The sequence below is a fragment of the Stegostoma tigrinum genome, chromosome 23 (genome assembly GCF_030684315.1).
Source record: "Stegostoma tigrinum isolate sSteTig4 chromosome 23, sSteTig4.hap1, whole genome shotgun sequence".
Taxonomy (NCBI): domain Eukaryota; kingdom Metazoa; phylum Chordata; class Chondrichthyes; order Orectolobiformes; family Stegostomatidae; genus Stegostoma; species Stegostoma tigrinum.
The window spans coordinates 12,482,043-12,503,156 of record NC_081376.1 but is presented as its reverse complement, the minus strand read 5'-3'; the positions used below and the strand labels follow the sequence as shown (position 1 = coordinate 12,503,156).

The following is a 21,114-nucleotide window of genomic DNA, read 5'->3' as shown; positions in this document are numbered from 1 at the left end:
CTTCAGGTTTGATCTCATCATTTTTGACACCATTGACGCACAACTTATTTCCTCCTGTACTCAAACCCTATTGTGATAAAAGTGAAGTATTTGCCTTCTGAATTGCTTGCAGTTAGGGCTTTTTAAGAAAATGAACTGCTGGTATTTGCATAGAAGCCAGAAGTGCCTCATCTTTATCTCTTTTATCCTTGCAGATGAGAAAGCCCAGACAAGAAGGGTTCTCTACTTCCACATCATCGTCAGCATGTAGTAATGAGAGAAAAGGTAAACTGGCCTTCCTTTGAAAAGACAAGGTTTAGAAACTGGAAATCATAGATTAAGGGGGGTGAGTCACACACCAGCCAGTCTGATTGCAGTTAAGTTTTCAACATGCTTTAGGAAAAAAAACCAGCACTTTCACCCACAGATGCAAGCATCAAGACGCAAAGACTGAATTCCATATCATCACAGGGCTAAGTGCTACCACAACAGACCTCAGAAAGCAGCATCACATCTTACACCCTCAACCAGCAGAGATATTATCTTGGCGGGTCCTCACATGCTGTTGCCAAATAGCACTTCACCGTGTTCACAGTCAATATCTCTTTGAATGGCCTTGCTATGCAGAGCGCAAGAGACTTCATTTCACATAAACCATGTTAGAGCGCCTGTCCAAGTACCAGATTTCCACAGTCAGAAATCTAGTGGTCTTATCAATGTCTGACTGACTTTGACATCTAACGTTGGGTTCTCACAGATAGTGAACGGCCATTGCTTCGAGGGATATTCCTTGCACTTAAGAATACATCAGTAGAGTTTGGTGATTTGAATGAACAGCTAATCAAGTGTAGAATTGGCTGGTTGAAAAAAAAAATCTTACATCTGCCAGGAAACCTAACATGCACATGGAGGAAGCTCTTGTTGTAATTGATCATCATCTGAAAGTTGCTTTACCTCTAGTTTGCTCTCTTTTGTGTGTCCACTTAATTCCTTTGGCTGACCGTGGAGTGTCCAACCACTCACATGTAGTAGTTCTGCCCACGTCCAGCTTGCAGCTTGTGCGCTCACATCAAAATCTGACCAAACTCTCAAAAAGCTTTTTAAATCAAATTACATACATTAGTAGATTAGGTGGGTTTACAGGGCCCTCCTCCAAGCCAAAGTGATCTCAGGATAGCCAGAGACCATGCAGCTGTGTGGATGCGCCAGAAGGTCTGGAACTTATCACTCACCCCCATGTCATGGAAACATAGGAGTTGTGGATTTTTTTTTTCAAAAAGCGGTCAGAATGTTCTGAGAGTCAGAAGTTGGCAGACATGCAGACAGTTTTGAATGAAAAGTGGTCACATCGGCCTGAGAGATCAAGGTTTCTTATTTATGTAATCTAGTAAATTATGATAACAGTTGAACAGTTATAAAATGTCAAATACTGTTATTAGTCAAAGTATTGTAGACTTTTATTATAAATCTCATATGTGAATGAACCATGAGAGGAATTATATTCTAGTCTGATTCCCATTCATGTTCCTGATCTCGAATAAATTAACTCATAGGGTGAACATTGGACCTTGAGGGAAAGGAATTACTGACCATGGGAATTTTGAACTCATCACCCACCCTTCTCTTGGGTTGAAAGGGTAAGAGGGAGTAACAGAGGATGCAAACCTTCTACACAGGAAGATGATAAAATTGAATTTGACTGTAAAATTGTGTAAGTGAAGTTTCAGCTTTTAACTCTGTATTGAGAATAACTCACTTTTAACTGAATTGTATTAACTGATTTTCAAAATCCATGGACTGTCATTACAAGCGGTTTTGGTACTCATGACATCAGATTGTCTCTGAAACTGCAATTCTGGGTAGCAACCTATAACACCGCATCTCAGCCTGTTCTCATCCATCTGATTTTGTTAACAATTTTAATGGCTGTGGAAGCTCCCCACATTTAGTGGAAAATGCACACAACTGAAAACAATTATGCACCTCAAGTTTTTCTTCACTGTCTTGTACAGTTTCACTATATATACACACACAAAGAGATTAGTTTGCTGTTTGTGGGCAAGGAAATACATTAATTAGCTGCCATGCTTGCATACAAAAAAAGTGAATGCATATCAATTGGATCAATTCACGTACAAGTTGGTCCTTCAGGTGGAAGATTCTCAACTTTGACACCACTATTCTTGTTCATTTCTGCTTTGTGTTTCATGGAGTGCATGCCCATCTAAATTCATTATTGAGATCTCAATTGAGCTTATAACCAAAAAGAAAACATAGGGTTGTATTTACATTTTGTAATGTGACCAGAATAAACATGGTTATGTTCTACAATGTATATGCTCTCCCTCCCTTACTCCATCCAGGTTATATACAATAAGCATACCACAAAATCATTAATTTTACATGATTGATTTTGAAAAGTTTCTGAATGATGCAGTAAGTCGTTATATAAACACTATAGTTCCCACAGACTGAACATTTGATACTAACTTTGAAGAGACACTTTTTCATTCATTGTGAGTAGTGTCCTTGTCTCAGAGCTAGAAACTCTGCGTTAAAGTCATACTTTATGCCTTAATAGCCAAGTGTAAATTTCTGTAAATCGTACCAATATACAAATGGCAATGGTAAGAGCAGTACAGATGCCTGGTCAGCCATGTAATGATAAGAAGTTTGTGTCTCCATCATTGCTATCCGTAGCCCCAAGGTTACAACATGATACAAAAGTACAAGTGATAACAAGGTGTAGAACTGGCTGAACGCAGCAGGCCAAGCATCAGAGAAGCAGGAAAGCTGACGTTTCAGGCCGAGACCCTTCTTCCTTAGAAGGGTCTAGACCCGAAACGTCAGCTTTCCTGCTCCTCTGATGTTGCCTGGCCTGCTGTGTTCAGCCAGCTCTACACCTTGTTCTCTCAGATTCTCCAGCATCTGCAGTTTCCACTATCTCATATAAAAGTGCAAGGTGCCACAGAAATTTGTACCCCCTCAGAAGCCAGTTGAGCGGAATGGACCAGATTGATGCTAAGAACAGGGTTCAATCCCCATTCTGCCTCAGAATGAATCAGTATCTACCTCCTTGCTCTACCTGTGGTGGAGATCACAGAATCACAGAGGTGTTAACAGTGCTAAAGAAAGCCACTTGGCCCATCATGCCTGCATCAGTGCCTTGTGCCAATCTCCTCCTCTAATCACATATCTTTGCACCTTATTTTTATCCGAATAATCATCCAATGCCCTTCCGACTGCCTCAATTAAAGCTCCCCACTTCACACATCAAAGCAATACATTCGATAACCTAACTACTCACTCAATGAAAAGCTTTTCCCTCACCTCTTTTGCAGGTCATTTTAAATCTAATGATAGATCATGGCATTGTCAACCACTTTTGAGCAAAGAATTAGAGGAAAAGAGTATCAAATTCTTTGTTACTTGAGACAAGGTTTTATTTAATTGCAACATAAAAATACAGAGTTTACTTTCATATTGATGAGTTTTGTTTCAAAATCCTTTGTCACACATCTGCTTGTGGTGTTGGGCTACAATCTGCAAGACTATAATTACGACAGATCCACCCAGCAAAAAATATTATTATTGCTGGTCTGCTGTAAGGGAGAAATATTTCAGGTTAGATTAAACTAATCTACATTCCCCATCAGTAAACATGAAGGGAAACAGTTACTGAATGGAATCATTGTCATTATTCTGGTCAGTAATTATTATGTTCAGCTGGATATTAACAAAATCTGCTGGATTTTACTGCACTCCCATTCTTAAATTGCATAAAGAAAAAATAATTTGGTGTGTAAATGATACCAATGGTAGGGACTCAAATTTATCTACATTAAAAATCTCAACTGTTTGTTTTCACTTACTTCCGGCATGAACTTTTTAAACTGGATCACAGAATTTGGGCTGAAATTTCCATCATCTTAGGGGAAGCAGACTTGTGTACAAGTAGACCCAGAAAAATCTCATACTTGAAAAGCATCACTGGTTCCCATGTTTCAAGGATGCATTAAGATTTTCCAAAGGAGTGAAAGATGGGACACAGGTGATCGACAAAGTATCGAATTAATTTCTTATTTACCTTATGATACAGTTAGGAACATAGGGTACAGCAGATAGAAATTTTTAAGTGGTTAGCATCAGAAATACAGAAAATCTGCAACATTTTTGGGCACAGCTGTCAGGAACAGCCATGCCTGTGACAGCTTCAGAAAAGTGTAGGGCTACTTGAGTATGGATGCCCAAACTGCCACCCACCCTCAGCTCTCCCAGCTCATCCATTTGCTCAAGCATTTAGATTATACCTCTGTGCCTAGTTCACGTATCTTGCCTATGCCCAGTGTTCCCGACTGGATGACAAACTCAGCTCCAAGCCAACTGATACTTTGAGGATTGTACCGTGCCACTATGGTTAATCTGGTGCAGGGTCAAGACTTCGAAACATCCTGGGTGCTAGGCTCCTATCCTGGGAGTGAGAAGTTGTTACATGAAGGCAATTGATTTCATTTAAAAAAGATTATTATTAAATCTCATGAAGTATAAAACAATATAGCAAGGATGAGGAGTATTGGAGAGAGTGCAGAAAGGAATTATAAGAACGGATGCTGGGCTGGAAAACCTTCAGTTATGAAGATAAATGGAAAAAGTTGGAAAGAAGGATGAGAGGAGGTCTGATAGGAAATTTCCTAATCCTGAAAGGTCTGGACAAAGTAGATTAGAGAAACTGTTCCCACTTATAAAAGAATTACGAACAAGAGGGCACAAAGTTGAAGTGATTTAGAGGCATAGCAAATGTGATGTAAGAAAAGCACTTTCAGACATCAAATGGTTCAGGCCTGCGAAACATGGCCTGTAACTGTGATGAAAGCAGGCTCAATTGATGCATTCAAATATACATTAGATAATAATTCTTTTCATTCAACTAATCAAGGCTACATGGAAAAGACAGGAGAATATTATTAAAGCATAATGCTTATTTGGAGAAGTGGTGAGGACACAATTAGGCAAATACCTTCCTTATGTGTGGTAACACTTCTATGATAACCTTGTGACATGATTGAACAGCCACTCTGTCTTCACAATACATTAAATATTTTTCTGTGGTGTTCTCTTCAACTACCATTCATTCCTTAAGTTTCTGAAATTTCCAATATCCAAAATAAATTTTGAACTGAACTAAAAAGACATCTACATAGTAATTATCTGACCATTTTTAAATATATCCACTGAATTATTATCTGTGTCTCCTCACAGTTTAGAATCTCAATCGTGAAGAAACGCTAAGAAAAATGCGAGTATTCAGGTTGCTCGTGGGTATTGACATTTCAGAAATGTGTTCCCTGATCCAAATCCATCTCAAACTCTCCCATTTCTGTTTTAACTGTATCTGCAAGGAAGGTGAACCGCCAATCCATGCCAGGGAGGCCGTTTGGAACTTTAAAGATGATATCGAGTCTGCAATCATTGATATTCTTATTCTTTAATTTGAAGATCAGGAAATAAAGCAAATTTGTCAAGTTGAGGACATGGCAGAAACAGGAGATACCTTTATCTGCCTAGGAGACTTCTATCCCCGAGTCCCCTGGCCTCTGACCTTCCCTAATCATTGTGTTATCAACTGCACTGGCCCTCCCAACACAGGCCTCTAACTTCCAAGAATCCAAGCCTGGCCTAGATTATATTCCACACCCATCAGACCTCTGAATTCACACTGCAATTTAACTTCTGGTCACCAACCTGAAAAAAAGGAGCCACTTATACCCACTCACTGTTTCATGCCCATTAGCTAATTCTCTATCCATGCCAACATACTACCTCCAATACTGTGGGCCCTCAGCTTACAAATCAACCTTTTGTGGAGGAACCTTGTCAAACACCTTCTGGAAGTCAAAATACAACAAATCCACTGGTTCCTCTCTACCCTTGTTAGTTGAAACTTCTTTAAGAACTCAAATTAGACACAATTTTCCCCTCACAAAGCCATGCTGATTCTACTTGATTAGATTATGATTTTCTAAATGTTCTGCTATTGCTTCCCTGATAATGTGAACAGTCAGCAGTTGCATCACACAAATGAAAGTTTACCGTTGTCCTTTCTACTGGGGACAAGGAAGCCTTCAAAAATCAGGGCCCTAGTAGGCCTATACATTGACTTTTGACATAGTAGATCTTATTCTGCTGAATGCAGCACAAGTCACGTCACACAAATACAACAGGAGATTGTAAGAACGATAAAGATTACTGAAGCCTTGTACCCTGTCCAACTACCACATGACCCAAGAATGGCAACAATGTGAGCAAAAGCATATTAGCAAATACTTACGGTTCAAGTTGAGAGGAAATTTACTTATTGGCCTTGTGCAACCAGAGACCCAGGACTGTGACAATTGTCACCTGCAGGTGACACCTAATGTCACCTGTGATTACTTCTGCTTCACAGTAATGATTATGATGAATTTGCAATGACTATTCGAATTCTCAAGATTGCTCGGAGGCAGGATTTATATTCAACATAGTTGTTCACTGCATGCAGTTCACAATGCAGAATTCCGTGATTACACGTACTTAACTTGTACTCAGCAAACACCAGATTAATGTCATTACTGCCTGAAGGGCCTCATCATTCACAATAGAGCTTACTCCCTCAGACAGAAGAAAACACTGACTCTGCCCACTCTAGGGGTGGTGACAGCCATTTTTCATTACCATTGCACATTTGCAATTTGAATGAGGATGAAAGGCAGCACAGGTACTGCTTCGGTGAGTCACAGGTTCAACCTGTCAATTTAGGTGAGACCCAATCCATACCTTCACGATGCTTTCCTTCTTCACTCTGTTGATCCCATCAGGTTTGAGCTCCCACACATTCCCAACCACCTATATTTAAATCTCACCTTCTCGCCACCCACTAAGTCCCAGGACTACAACTTAGCTATATGACAAACATAATGCACTGACTCACAACAAAGCGCGGGTGGTAGTGAACAATGACCCCTACCCACACAATAGCTCATGGTCTCAAATGGTCTATACTCTCCCATCTTTACATGCTGTGTTTCCCTCCCTATACAATTATTGTCCGTTCTGCATCCCAGCATGCTCAATCCAACCCCCAGAACTGACTTCCCTGTGAGCAATAAATGATACCTAAGTTTTTTTGATGTGACATTATTTTCAGAGGTTGACAATAGTAACAAAATTGTTACACGTCAGATTTCATAACATGTCACAAATTTTCTTTTGCACTGCTTCTGAACCTTTACAATAGGCATGGTGGTTGAACAACTCAGGAGGAAATACCTTAAAACCATCTAAGCAATTATGGAATTCTTAAATGCTGAATTCATGCGAAACATTATTGAAGAATACAGTGTTTCTCCTGATGTTTTTCTGCTGTGTATAGTTAATATAGTTTTGATTCGAATGAAGTGGAGAGTGCGCATTATATGGATACACTGGATGGGCCAGAGTTCTAATCCTGGCCTATCCAAAATATCCATTATAATGCACTCTCCACTTCATCCAAAACTATATTATGTCTGCATGTCTGAAGAACTGTACGGAAATTTCTACAGTGTATTATAAACATTCCTGTACATTAGAATTTCAAGTTTGTGACATTCTCCTACAGATTTGCTTCCATGCACTCAATCCAAAAATTACTTATGGCCAAAAACAAAAGTAAATCCTGCACCTTGATGTTTGGGAAGCACATCTGAACACGTGGAATTCAAGAATACCTTTCTGCTTGTTGTCCTCCAATCTGATTTGATTCTTTTACACACCTCTGTTGCATTAAGATATCTGTCTGCTAACAGCTGAAAAATACTCATCCCAATCTTAAATAAAACAATACCACCTCCACAACAATCCTCAACACAGACCCTCCCAAGGATGCAAATTCAGCCCCTACTGTACTCCACGTACACTCATGACTGTGTGGCCAAATTTCGTCTGAACTCCAACCACAAGTTCGCTGATGACACCACTGTCATTGGCTGGATGTCAAACAATGATGAGACAGAATACAGAAGAGATAGAATGCTTGGTGACATGGTGTAAAGATAACAATCTCTATCTCAATGTCAGCAAAACTAAAGAGCTTACTGTTGACTTCCAGAAGTAAGGAGGAGGGCACACCACTATCTGCATAATGGGGCTGTGGTGGCACAATGTGAGAGCATCAAGTTCCTAGGAGTGACGATCACCAATCAGGATCTGTCCTGAACCTCCCATGATGACGCAACAGTCAAGGAGGCACAACGCCTCTCATTCCTCGAGAAGCTAAGGAAATCTGGCATCTCATAAAGTTCCCTCACCAACTTCTACAGATGCACCACAGAAAGCATTCTATCTGGATACATCATGACTTGGTACGGCAAGCGCTCTGGCCAGGATCATAAGAAACTACAGAAAGTTGTGAACACAGCATAGACCATCACGCAAGCCAACCTTCCATTCACTGACTCCATCTATGTTTCTCATTACCATCGAAAAGCAGCCAAAGACACTCCCACCCTATTACCATCTCTTCCAACTACTTCTGTCAGGCAGATGACACAAAAGCTTAAAACACACCAAGCAACAGTTCCTTGGTAGTATAGTGGTTATTATCCCCGCCTGTCACATAGGAGACATGGTTTCAATTCCCCTCCAGGGAGGATCCAAGCATTAGAACAGCACGGCGACTCAGTGGTTAGCACTGCTACCTCACAGCGCCAGGGACCAGGGTTCGATTCCAGACTTGAGTGACCATCTGTGTGGAGTTCGCATGTTCTCCCAGTGTCTGCATGGGTTTCCAGTGCGTGCTCGGATTTCCTCTCACAGTCGAAAGATGTGCAAGTTAGGTGGATTGGCTTGCTAAATTGTCCATAGTGTTCAAGGATGTGTAGGTGAGGTGCCCTGGCTATGGGAAATACAAGGATAGAGTGGCGGGTGAGGAATGGGTCTGGGTGGAATGCTCTTCAGAAGGTCTATGTGTACTTGCCGGGCCGAATGACCCTTTTCCACACTGTGGGGGTTCGATGATGGTTTTATAGGAAGTTAGGAAGCATTTTCAACCCGTTTCCACAATAAAACGGACATAGTTTAACATGAATTACCACATCACTTCATCATAAATGATCTCCCCTCCAATGTCATTCACTCAAAATTATGCTTGATCCATCTACAGAATATTTTGGATGTTACACACTCCACTTACCTTGAATTGCAGATTGTAAATACACATCTTCAGACTTAAAGCATAACTATACTGATCTTCTTGCTACACACAAAAGCCAAAGTCAAAGCAGTGTTGAGCTGATTTTCCAACTTGCTAAATGCATATTGCTACCTTGAGCATCCAGATCTTCAATGCCTTTAATGTAGTCAGGGACCTTCTGCTGGATGAAGTAAAGCAGCTCGATGGAATTGGCCATCCAGAAGAAAATGTGCTGGAGGTCTGGAACCAATTCTCCCATACTAAGGTGAGGTAGAGATGCTGGATCCTGGCTGCGGGTAAGTGATGAGAAATCGCAGAAGGTATAAAATAAAAATAATGAATGCGTCATTTTGTTCATAATTTAAGTAAAATGAACTAGATTGTAGCCAACAGTGAAATTTGAGACCATATACAGAAACTACTTGCAACAAAAACAGCAGAACATAATTGGAACTCCAATATTTCGTATTTTACAGGGGGAAAAAAAAGTACATTTAACAGATGTATTCTGAGTGAAGTAATAAGAAATGGTGCACTGCCTGAAAAGGTTGTACAAGCAAATTTAACAAAGAAAGCAATATATATTTGAATATATGCAGGCCCCTAGGGGAAGAGTTCGTAAGTTGGACTAGCTGAACAGCTCTTTCAGCAGTGGGCAGTATGGTCTCCTTCTATGACATATGATTCTTTGAAATATGAGGTGCATCAAGAGTGATCCATCATAAACAGGATGACTAGAAAGATGCATCTTGGTATATCTAATTTATTACACCAAGTATCTCTGAAATATTATAATCAGTTAAAATACCTTGGTTAAGACATACTTCGATTTCACAAATTATTAGTGATCATACATGGAATAAACTGAAATCAGTAGTGACTAAAACAAATCATTCCCAACTTCAAATTGGGGAGTTATTTTGGAATGAAGTACTATTTAGTACTGTTTCCGATGTAGACCAAAATGAGATATACAGACATCTATTTAGCGCAGTTCTGTTCTAGACAAGTTTGGTTTCATCTGGGAATAGTCCCTCAAATATAGAATGACGACAGGTGATCTAATTGAAGATTTCAAAATGATTAAAAATTGATTCTTGCTGTCTAACTATTTTCAGGACAGTGAGGAATATTAAAATTCAAGCGAGGCCATTCAGGGGTGATGTTATGATGCACCTTTTCTCCCCCCAAAAATAACAGGGGATGGATCTCTTCCCAAAAGTGCTGTTGAGACTGGTAAACTGAAAATTTCAAATTGGACAGTGAGAATTTTTTTTCTTAGGAAAGTGTATAAAAGGATATGAAACCAAGGAAGATAATTGGAGCTTTAACTAGTTCAGTCACAGTCTAATTGAATGGCAGAAGGAGGTGAACAGCCTGTGTTCCCCAGAGTCTTGTTTAGGCAAGAGCTCAGTTTGCATTTGCTCACATGCAACTGCAGAATTTGTCTTCCAGCAGCTAAAATCTAAGCTGTTCTTTCCAAACACAATACCAAGGACAGTACAGCCAATTTAAATGGATTCACATCATTACTTCAGCAAATATAAGCTGAAAGATTTTGAAAACAGAAACATCTTGCCTTCTCAATATTTAAATTAGAATGCTTCATATAACCAATTCTGAAACAAGAGTAGGTCAAGTCTGAACTTGCACTAACAGGAGGATCAAATGATTAAACTACACGGATGAATTCAGAAAATTAATGCAGCCAACAAAGAACTTGGGGTTTACATTATGTTTTCAGTGCTAGTTATGGTTAACCATTATTTGTATAAATCTGTGAAGCGTTTCATTTTAAAAAACTTCATTCACAAAATAATAGGAACGGTGTACCATTTGGAGTTGCAAACATACAGACTAATGCATGGCGGAGTAATATCAATGACACTAATCATGTTATTTGTACAACACCCGGACCAAGGAAGTAAGGACATTGTGGCCAAGTTTGCAGACGACACAAGATTGGTGGAGGGACGGGTAGTATTGTTGTGAAAACAGGGAGGCTGCAAAATTACCTGGACAGGCTAGCAGAGTGGGCAAAGAAGTGGCAGATGGAAAAAAACGTGGGAAAATGCAAGGTTACGTACTTTGATGGGACGAATAGAGGCATAGACTATTTTCTAAATGGGGAAAGGCTTTGAAAATCTGAGGCACAGAAGGACCTGACAGAATCTTGAACTAGGACTCCTAAGGTTAATATGCAGATTCAGTTGGCATTAAGGTGAGCAATAACATTCATTTAAAGAAGGCAAGATTACAAGAGCAGGGATATACTGCTGAGGCTGTATAAATCTCTGGTCAGACTGTTTTTGGAATACTGTTGGAACACTGAGCTGTTTTGGGCCACACATGCAAGGATGGATGTGCTGACCTTGAAGACGGCTCAGAGGAGTTTCACAAGAACGATCCCAGGAATGAAGAGCACGTTATATGAGCAAGAGGTGAGAACTCTAGGTCTGTACTCAATGGAATTTAGAAGAATGGGGTGGGGACGGTCTCTCACTGAAATTTACAGATTACTAAGCGGCCTGGATAGAGTGGATGTGGAAACGATGTTTCTACAAGTAGGAGAGACTAGGACCCGAGGGGGCTGTCTCAGGTGAAGAGACAACCCTTTTGAACCGAGATGAGGAGACATGTTTTCAAATAGAGTTGTGAATCTGTGGAACTCATTGCGGTAGAAGGCTGTGGAGGCCAAGTCATTGTATGTCTTTAAGACAGAGTTCGATAATCCTCCTACTTAATCAAGAACTTAAGTGTTATAGGAAGGAGGCAGGAGAATGGGATTGAGAATCATATCTGCCATGATCGAAAGACACAGCAGAGCGGATGGGCCGAATGGCCTAATTCTGCTCCTATATCCAAACACCATCATATATTAAGTGCGTACTGTACAGCCCCCAACATTCATCAACACACACACATTTGTTTTATCACACTGAAGTGAGTGCAATTAGTCTCTTTAAAGATCAATGACCTGTGGACCAGCTGCAATTGTGTTTCTGATACAGAGTGTTTCACATTTATCTTGTGCATACGAAAAAGCAAACTTAAAATATTGTTGGGGCAAATTCATAAGCACAACAATCCAGTGAAGAGATTAAATAAACTGCAGAAACTAAATAAATTATTAATGTTGTGTGCACAGGACAAATTTCAAATACTTACTGTTCAGACTGTTTCTCTGCCAATTCTCTGGTCTTCCCCTGCAGGAAAAAAAGCATTTCATCTAAATAGGAACATAGTCTGAATGTGCAACAAGTTGGGCACTTAACAATTTTTTGCAGTTTTGATTTGTCAAGATTTTATGAGGGGATACTTGCAGCATTCATGATAACCTATAGTAAACAAAGAAAGATGAAAAGTTGCTGTTGTTAAAAAGAAAGATAATTAATAATCTGCAAAGACAAACAATTCTAATTGAAATCCAGTCACATCTGGGCTTAGAGATTTTAGACCAAGGTAAAATCCTAGAGCCAAAGTTTCATACAAATAGCTGGCTAACTGTGGATTTACTGACAATCAGAAGAAATGGATATGTTGGTGGGTTCATCATCTAAAGTCCCATGTTAAAACCTTCTGCTGCTAATTAAAAAAAAAGAGTACCCTCTTCTTCTTTGTCAATGTGAGCATTGACTGGAAAACGACTGCATTTTTGGCAAATGGGTTTGTGACTAAACCTTGCTTGCTTAATCAAGTAAATACTTGCAAATCACAAAGAACCAATTCATTTTTGAAGGCTTCAACTAACACTGCATTTTAAATCTTAAGTAATGAAAAGGTTTTTCTTCAGGTCACCATCACTTTTTTTTTGCCAATTACTTTAAAATCTGTGTCCTTGGTCCCTTCTACCAATGTGAACACTTTCTCTCAACTACAGTATTGTGATACCTCAACATTTTGAATACCATTTATATTATCTCTTAGCCTTCTCCTTAAGGAGGACAGTCCCAATTTGTCCAATCATTCTATGTGTAGTCATTGTAACAAGGTCAGCCAGGTGGACAACATAGAATATCAGTTCCCTGAAATGGACCAGATTAATGGCTCTAATCAGGGAGCCCTAGCTAGCAGATATAAACATGAGTGTCACAGGTTCTTTTCACTCAGAGCTGGCTCTGAGGAAGCTAGATCAGTGTCAAGGACTCTCCACGAGTAAATAAAGGGTGACTTGGTGATGGGATACCAGCCACTGTAGTGTCATGTTACTATGTAACAGCAGTCACTCATACTCAGACCTTCACGTGTGAATCTTTTCTGCATGCTCTCCAATGCTTTCATATACTGCACTGTAGGAAGTATCAGGACTTTTTTTTTTTCCCTTTTCTTCATCATGGGATGAGGACATCACTGGTTAAGCAGCATTTATTGCCCATCCCTAATCACCCAGAGGGCAGTTAAGAGTCACATTGCTGTGGATCTGGAATCACATGTAGGCCAGACCAGGTAAGGATGGCAGTTTCTTTCCCTATAGGACATTAGTGAGCAAGATGGTGTTTTCCAACAATTAGCAATGGATTCATGGTCATCATTAGACTCCTAATTCCAGATATCCTACTGAATTCAAATTCCACCATCTGCCATTGCAGGATTTAAACCTGGGTCCCCAGAATGTTATATGGGTCTCTGGATGAACATTCCAATGATAATACCACTCAGCTATTGCCTCAGACAGACAATACTCAATCCAAAATACTCAACTCAAAGCTGAACCTATATTTTATATTTTTAAAAAATCATAACTTCCTCTTGTACTCATGTTCTGATTTATAAAGTCCAGTATGTCATATTCTTCATGACCTGTGCTCACAAACCTGCCCTGCCATCTTAAACAATGTATGCACAGATACATCCAGATCCCTCTTCTTCTGTACCTTCTTTATTATTGTACTCTTTATTTTACATTAGCCCAGAGCCAAGATCCAAGTTGGGACCATGCAGAAATCTCAAAAGGTTGCGTTGTGTGGTACTTTACAGAATGATTTTGGGAAGTACATGTACATCACATCACAGCACTATCATCAACCCTCTGTGATACCACGTGAAAAACTCAAGCAAGTTAGTTAAACATGATTTGTCCTTCATTTAATCCACATTTGCCTAAGCAGCTATCAAGTTTATCCTAGGTTGTTGTTTATGAAAACTTTATCCTGACCAAGTTTAAATTGACTGGGTTGGCGTTGTCTCATTTTGGCAATGGCCAATTAAGAACCATGTCAGAAGGAGACATTAGGAAGTTAACATTATGCAAATAAAGGGGCCCCGCACCTGCTTCTGCTCCTTTTTGCAAATGTCACCTGAGGCAGCAAGGATTGCCTCCCTGAAAATACACGCTAAGCAGCACAGAATGAAAAGGTTAGTAGCCACCTTAATCACTCAGTTCTAATTTACAGGTCTCCAATCTTATCCTTATTTTCACACTTCAATGCACGACAATTTCCTCCAGAACCCTGCTTCCTCATCCTCAATCACTTTTCAAGACAGAGCTCACAATACTCTGATCCCAAAATATTCTTTCCAATCCCCAATGACAGTTTGTTCCTTCTCCAGATCACCATAATCATTATACTACCATTTGCCTGTACATTGTTGCATGAACCTGTGAAAGCATTTACTGCCATACCTTCTACTTGATAATGAGCTGAGATACGTGGTCCTGTATTGCTCAGACCTTCCTACTTGAGCATAGCTATTAGCACATTGTAGGTGAGGTGCCCTAAAGAGAGACACTGATGTATTTTTACGTCTATATGCCTTAGAACCAGAAGCACCACCTAGAAGGATCATTTAAACCATTCACTGGTATAAACGTATATATTGAGTTGAATAATTACAACTACAAAATATTTAAACAAGAGATGATAGCTAAATCTCTTAAAATAGACAGATGAATTCAGAAAACTAATGCAGCCAATAAGTATTTGATGTTTGTAGTGTATATAACATAAAATCAAATCTTAGATTTTTCCACAGTGGTTTGGTTTGGGGAGACAGTTCCTCTTATAGGAATGATATCTAATTAGTTACTTTGAAATATGCAGTTTCACAGTGTCTCAGTTCAATCTAAATGGTTTCCATTTTCCCTAATTAATACTTAGCAAGATAAGTAATGCTGTGTGTCAGTTGTGCACCTATAGAATTCAAAGTAGCACCATTCTCCCTTCACTGATTCAATTTGCCACAAAATTTATTTCTGCAGGGTTATATCAAAATTCATAAAAAATCATTAATGAATTTACAAACTACTAAGAAATCTATTCAAGTAGAGTTTCTGCTCATTACAGTCTTTCCTTGTACACACCCCAACTTGCCAGAGATCCAAACAAAAATTAGTACCAGCCAAATCTCAGGGCCCTGCCAAATGTTGGAGTTTATCTGGCTGAAAGGGTTCTGTTCTATAGTTAACCAGCATAATACAGCAGCAGGTTTTCCTCTGCTTAACCTGATAGGATTACAATGCCTACCAGTGCAATAGTTTGCAAGTTTATCTGAAGCCAAGTGAGAATAAATTCAAATCTCCAGTGACAGGTCTTTTGCTGATGGCCATGAATAATAGGTTGGGTTGGACAGTCAGTCAATCAGTAACAATTGACCTCCTTGCCTTGGACATTGAGTTTTACTGTTGTGGTCACTTGGACAAAAAGTATAGTTTTGACTACGGATCATAGCATAGTTTATATGGTCACCAGACACTTTTCCTGGATTTCATTTCCATTGAAGTTGATAGTATTCATTCTACAGTAGCAACTGTAGTCAAAATTACCTACAGGATATTTTTATGAACTTGTTTAGACATGTTATGACACATCTCTGGAGTAGGTGCGTCTTGAACCCAGGCTTTTTGGGCTAGAGGTAGGGATAGTACCACTGTATCATAAGCATCCTATTATTACAATAGGTAATTCCACTTAAGGTCAATACCAGCATAGTTGACACTTACTAATGGCTAGGAGATGGCGATTGGCTTCCTTGTACTATGCATCTACATGTAGAGATCATCTTGTACAAAACTACATCTAACAAGTTTCTGTCCATGTAGTTTTCAGTGAGTTTTTACTTTTGTTTTTAATACTGACAAATCGACTGTCAATTTGGACTCATCCTTTGGTTATGCTGCAGAATTGAATTCGACCCTCAAATATAAAATCTAACAAATCACAGCTGACCTATCCATCACTGTACTTGCACTGGCAAGTCAGATGGTGTATCCCTTCAATGTAGTCATTAAGTAGTACTGCACGGTTGCGGGGTACTAACTCTCTAGCATGATGCAAAACAAAAGCCTCTGTTTGCTTTTCAAGTGGATGTGATAAATCATGTGGTTTTTTTACCCCCAAAAGGAGCAAGTATGTATCCAAATTAATACTCTGAACATCACTGAAGAAAATCTGGTTTAGTAGTCATTCCTCTCATTTGTTGTTTGCAAAATTTTACTGTTGATGAATGGGTTGCTGTGTTTAGCTCCATAGGACATGGCTGCACTTCAAATTAATTGGCTGTAAAACATCTGAAACATTCCAAAAGGACATTAAAGACTGGATAAGTCTTTACATTGGTTGGTTTGGGAAGGGCACAGATTCAAAATTTCAGAATTCAAACATTTGAAACCAGTAACCAGTTCAAAACTTGGTTGAATGCAAATATTGTAATAAATTTGATCTAATCCCTTTGGCTCCTTTTGAAGATGAATATGACTGTACAGCATAAATTACAAACTCCAAACAGCACTGAAGTGTTATAATATCCATAAGATCTCTAATTCCTTCAGCGAATCTCTCTGCCTTTCTTGTCACTGTCCACCTTTAAGACTGTCCTTAACATTTGTACTAATGACTAAGTTTTTGATCATTGATTTTAATTTCCCAGTGAATCTGTAAAATTTTACCGGAACACACCCCTGTGAAGTACATTGGAATATTTTACTGTGCTAATGTCTCTACATAAATGTAAATTAGGACGATTATTTTAAGGCCTCTTATAAATGCATAATAATAACTGATATTAAATAACAGGATACTAACCAATGCTACAGCTTGCAATTTGTTCACAATCTTCGTAAGAAGTTTCATAAAATCACCTGACTTGAAGGTAGTAGCTGAGTGCTGAATACACAGGCACAACAGGCAAGCTGGAGTCAATTTGTGATCATCTCCACTGGGCTCGATAAGGGTGAAGATTTTACTGATCAGGACATCTTCAAAGGACTTTTCATACTCTAGATGCAGTTTCTTTTTGTGAATACTGTTACTTCGGTTTGCAGAAGAGTTGGGATTTTTGTGCTTGTTTGCGAAGCCATTCTTAACAACAGAGCCACACATTTTACAGATGGGTGCTCTTTGGCGACCAGTGCGCTCAGGCAAATGATGCAAATGTCTCAGCATGGAGTAAGTGTGGGCTGGCAGCTTTTTAGCACCCAAAGGATCCTTGAAGAGAAAAAGATAATGCTGCCCAAACCCAATTAGGTCGCCATGCTGGAGTTCTGTTGACCCTTCTGTTGGTATACAGTTTATTAAAATGCAGGCATTTGGGGATGGTTCCAGTATAACCTGTTCCTCAACACAGCGACTGTACTTGTTTGACCATTTAACCCTTTTAATCTTGCAGTGCACAGAAAGGATATCGGGTGATGACAGACAGATACTGGGTTTTACCGAGGCTGTCTCTTGTCCAACAATTTGCTTCTCATAATCTAGACGATATACCAAACAATCCTGTAAAAAGAAAACCCAGAGGCTGCATTATTCATTCTCACTCACCAGTTTAACAACAAGGTTATAGCATTATTGAACAGACTACAAATGCAATTGCAGTAAAATGCCTTTTTATGGGAACACACAGAGCCAAAAAAAACTTCAGTCTAACTTTCTGATCATTGTATGAACGAGCATATTCAGACAATGAGCAAAGTCTTTTACCTACTGTTCTATCTGTAAGTAATTTTAAGTACATACTGATTAGTATCAGCATACCTATAATAAATTCTATATCATATTTTTCTTTTATTGCAAAAGAACTAAACATTTTGCTCAAAGTAACTGAATGAAGTGAGAATCCTTTTAGCAACCAACCCTTACTACATTGCAGGGCATAGATCAAACAAGCAGCAACTTAATGAATGCTCCTTTAATTAATGCCACTGTGGAAGGAACAACAATAGAAGACCTCGCTATCATGCTACAACTTTAAAAGTCAGAGAACACTAAATAGGCTTTTAGATTGCAAGGGGACTCCATGCCTACAATCATGCCAGTTTGGAGCTAAAAATCTATGACAGACATTGTTAATCTATATGTATATAAATCTGTGTGTTTTCATGTTACATATAAAACTATAAGTGACTTGGAACCTGTTGCAGGCTTTATCCATGGGAAATCTAATTTTAACATTAACTTGGAGTCACAGTTACATCAGTAGGTGATACTATAATTATCATTTTCAGTGTTAAATGCCTGTCATACAATGTAATAGGATGGAAATTGAGAATTGGAACCAACCAGAAAGTAAAAATATAGTGTTTCAGACTATGTGTCATAACACTTATTTTGCAATACATTCTTCCCACTAAACATAAAAACAGAAGGGATTTTTATTTTAATTTCCATGATCTCAAATTTTTAAATGCAATTTATGTTCAAGAGTTCATATGACTGTGAAATTAAAACTGTGGTTATGTCAAAGCAAATATGACAACTTAATTGCCCTACTGTTCCATGAAACTAATATCTAGAAAAAAAAACCCTCAGTTCCTGTAGCTTTCTACTCATAGCTACCCTCCAAATGTTTCCTACCAAATCATCAACCTCACATAGAGCTTACTTTCCAGGAACGAAACAGGCACATGGAGTCATTGGCAAGCATTTCCTTCCTCTGGACACCTAATAAAGTATCTAATTAGGGCCTCAGAGACCCATAATGATCCTATTTCCTTCCCCTATCCCCACCCGAGATAAAGACAAAATTGGGCTACTTTAGGGAGCACTACAAAATAATATGTCACAAAGACTTTGCTGATCAATTAGACAATCCTACTTCTGACCCTACTGCCTTCACTGGGTAAAAATTTGATATCCAATGCAAATATTCCCAATCACTGGAAAATTAGAACCTATTAATCTAAGAAAACACGGTCATCCCCAAGTTTCAAAATTCTATTTGCTAACCGGTGAAATAGCTAAGAATGCGTAGTTAAATGTTTATTAATGACGCACAGAGATACTTTGTTTAAAAATACTAGTCTGTACTTTTTACTCATATAGATTACGCTTAAAAGGTCAATGTTTGTGGGAAAAGTCCATCATATTTATAACATTACACTGGCTTTGCACGAGTAACTGCAAAGTATTCTTCGACCCCAGATTTTGAAAAAAATCTTAAAGGAATACTGAACAGAAGTGTGTTTGTTCGGCTTACACTCTGGTAGTTATATCCCTGAAGAAGCAGTAGGTGAGGCACCTGATGGATGTTACTTTCTTGGTCCCCTCTATTGTTTGTGCTGCGAAGTCGGTCCTTTCTGCATCGACTGATCCTCCTTCCTGGAAGCCCAGGCAGTGTTGAATAAAGTCTCTGTTGTTCCTCCCCTTGATTTTCAGTGATAGCGAGGCTCGTCTCACTGATGCTGCGTCGAAGAGGTGCTAATTTACATCTGTAGTCAGACATTATTGAAATGTTGCCTTTTGCCCGGTTCCTCTGCAGTTTCCGTGCTTGAGCATTTATATCTGAAAACAGTAGAAAAAAAATTCTGTTTTCATTCTACTCATATTAAAATTTAATCCTTGCATAGTAGAAAATTTAAATTACTGAAACATTTTGTTTTAAGTATCCTCACCCTGATTCTCTCCAAAGGCATCAATCTTTATTTAACAATCTATAGGGCTTTAAACAAAACCTATGATTCAATTTACTTAAGGAATGTGTAGAAATTACAGCAGCGGGTTACTGATAATGTAACGTTTTCACAGATTAACTCCAAATTTTAGATTAAGCATTTTGTTTAGTTACATGATCCTCATAGTGGAATCAATCTTAACCTAATTCATTGATTGGGAAACCACCTCCATTGTAACAGAATGTCACATTGTCTGAGATTTGTTCTCAATCTCATCAGTATCCTATTGAGCAGGTTAGGTTGAAATTGCAGTCTCCATCCCAGAGGTTGACAAGGTGTTTACTAAAGCCATTCCATAAATGCTTCCTAAGCATAATTCTTCTACATCTGATGGTGCTTTTATCTCTCTCCTTTCCATGGCGATGCAAAATTTTATACCTGACTAGGTATGCAGTGGTACAGTGAGAAATTAGCCTTAACTTTTTTTTCAGATACACAAGTGCTGTTGGAGCCCCATAGTTTCATTCACAAAGTGCAAGCACCAATCAGCATATCACGCTCAAATGTCAATAGGTGTTAGATGTACAGAGAACAGGTAAATAACGAGCTGGAAAAGCATAGCCAGGACTGTCCTGATGAACATCGGCCTGAAACGTTGAATTCCCTGCTCCTCGGATGCTGTCTGACCTGCTGTGCTTCACCAGTTCCATGTTTATTAGCTGTAGCTTCCAGCATCTGCAGACCTTACTGTCTCCAGGCAAATAATGATGTCAGTTAGGCTGTAGTACTTAGTTAACACCAAGTGTTAACACGGATGCTCCAGCCAACACCCTTTTAGTCTCTCATGGCAGCATGGGCACCACCGCTATTTAAAGAGATCATTAACTTCTCACAGGTTAGCTGCTAGTTGATTTAATTATTTTAATCAACTTCTTCGTACATGTTATAACACACCTCTGGAGCAGGTGGGATTTGATCCTGATCTTCCTGGCCACGGAAATAGGGACACTACCTCTGCAAATTAAGGATGGGTTGTTTCTATTAGCAATTCTACAAGTCTTTGGTATTTTTATTGATGTTTCAAGGTACAGAGGTTTCCAAG

General features: G+C 39.0%; 1 protein-coding gene across 3 annotated transcripts in view; it reads right to left on the bottom strand.

Moving 5' to 3' along the window:
• Positions 1–21,114, bottom strand: part of radil (Ras association and DIL domains) — a 111,188-nt gene that overhangs the window by 55,884 nt on the left and 34,190 nt on the right. For all 3 annotated transcript variants that reach the window (XM_048552726.2, XM_048552727.2, XM_048552728.2), the window contains exons 4-7: positions 19,598–19,902; positions 17,209–17,898; positions 12,356–12,393; positions 9,320–9,477 (exon numbers count right to left, since the gene is read on the bottom strand). In XM_048552726.2, coding sequence (XP_048408683.1) covers positions 9,320–9,477; positions 12,356–12,393; positions 17,209–17,898; positions 19,598–19,902 — 1,191 coding nt within the window. The remainder of the gene's footprint in view (positions 1–9,319; positions 9,478–12,355; positions 12,394–17,208; positions 17,899–19,597; positions 19,903–21,114) is intronic.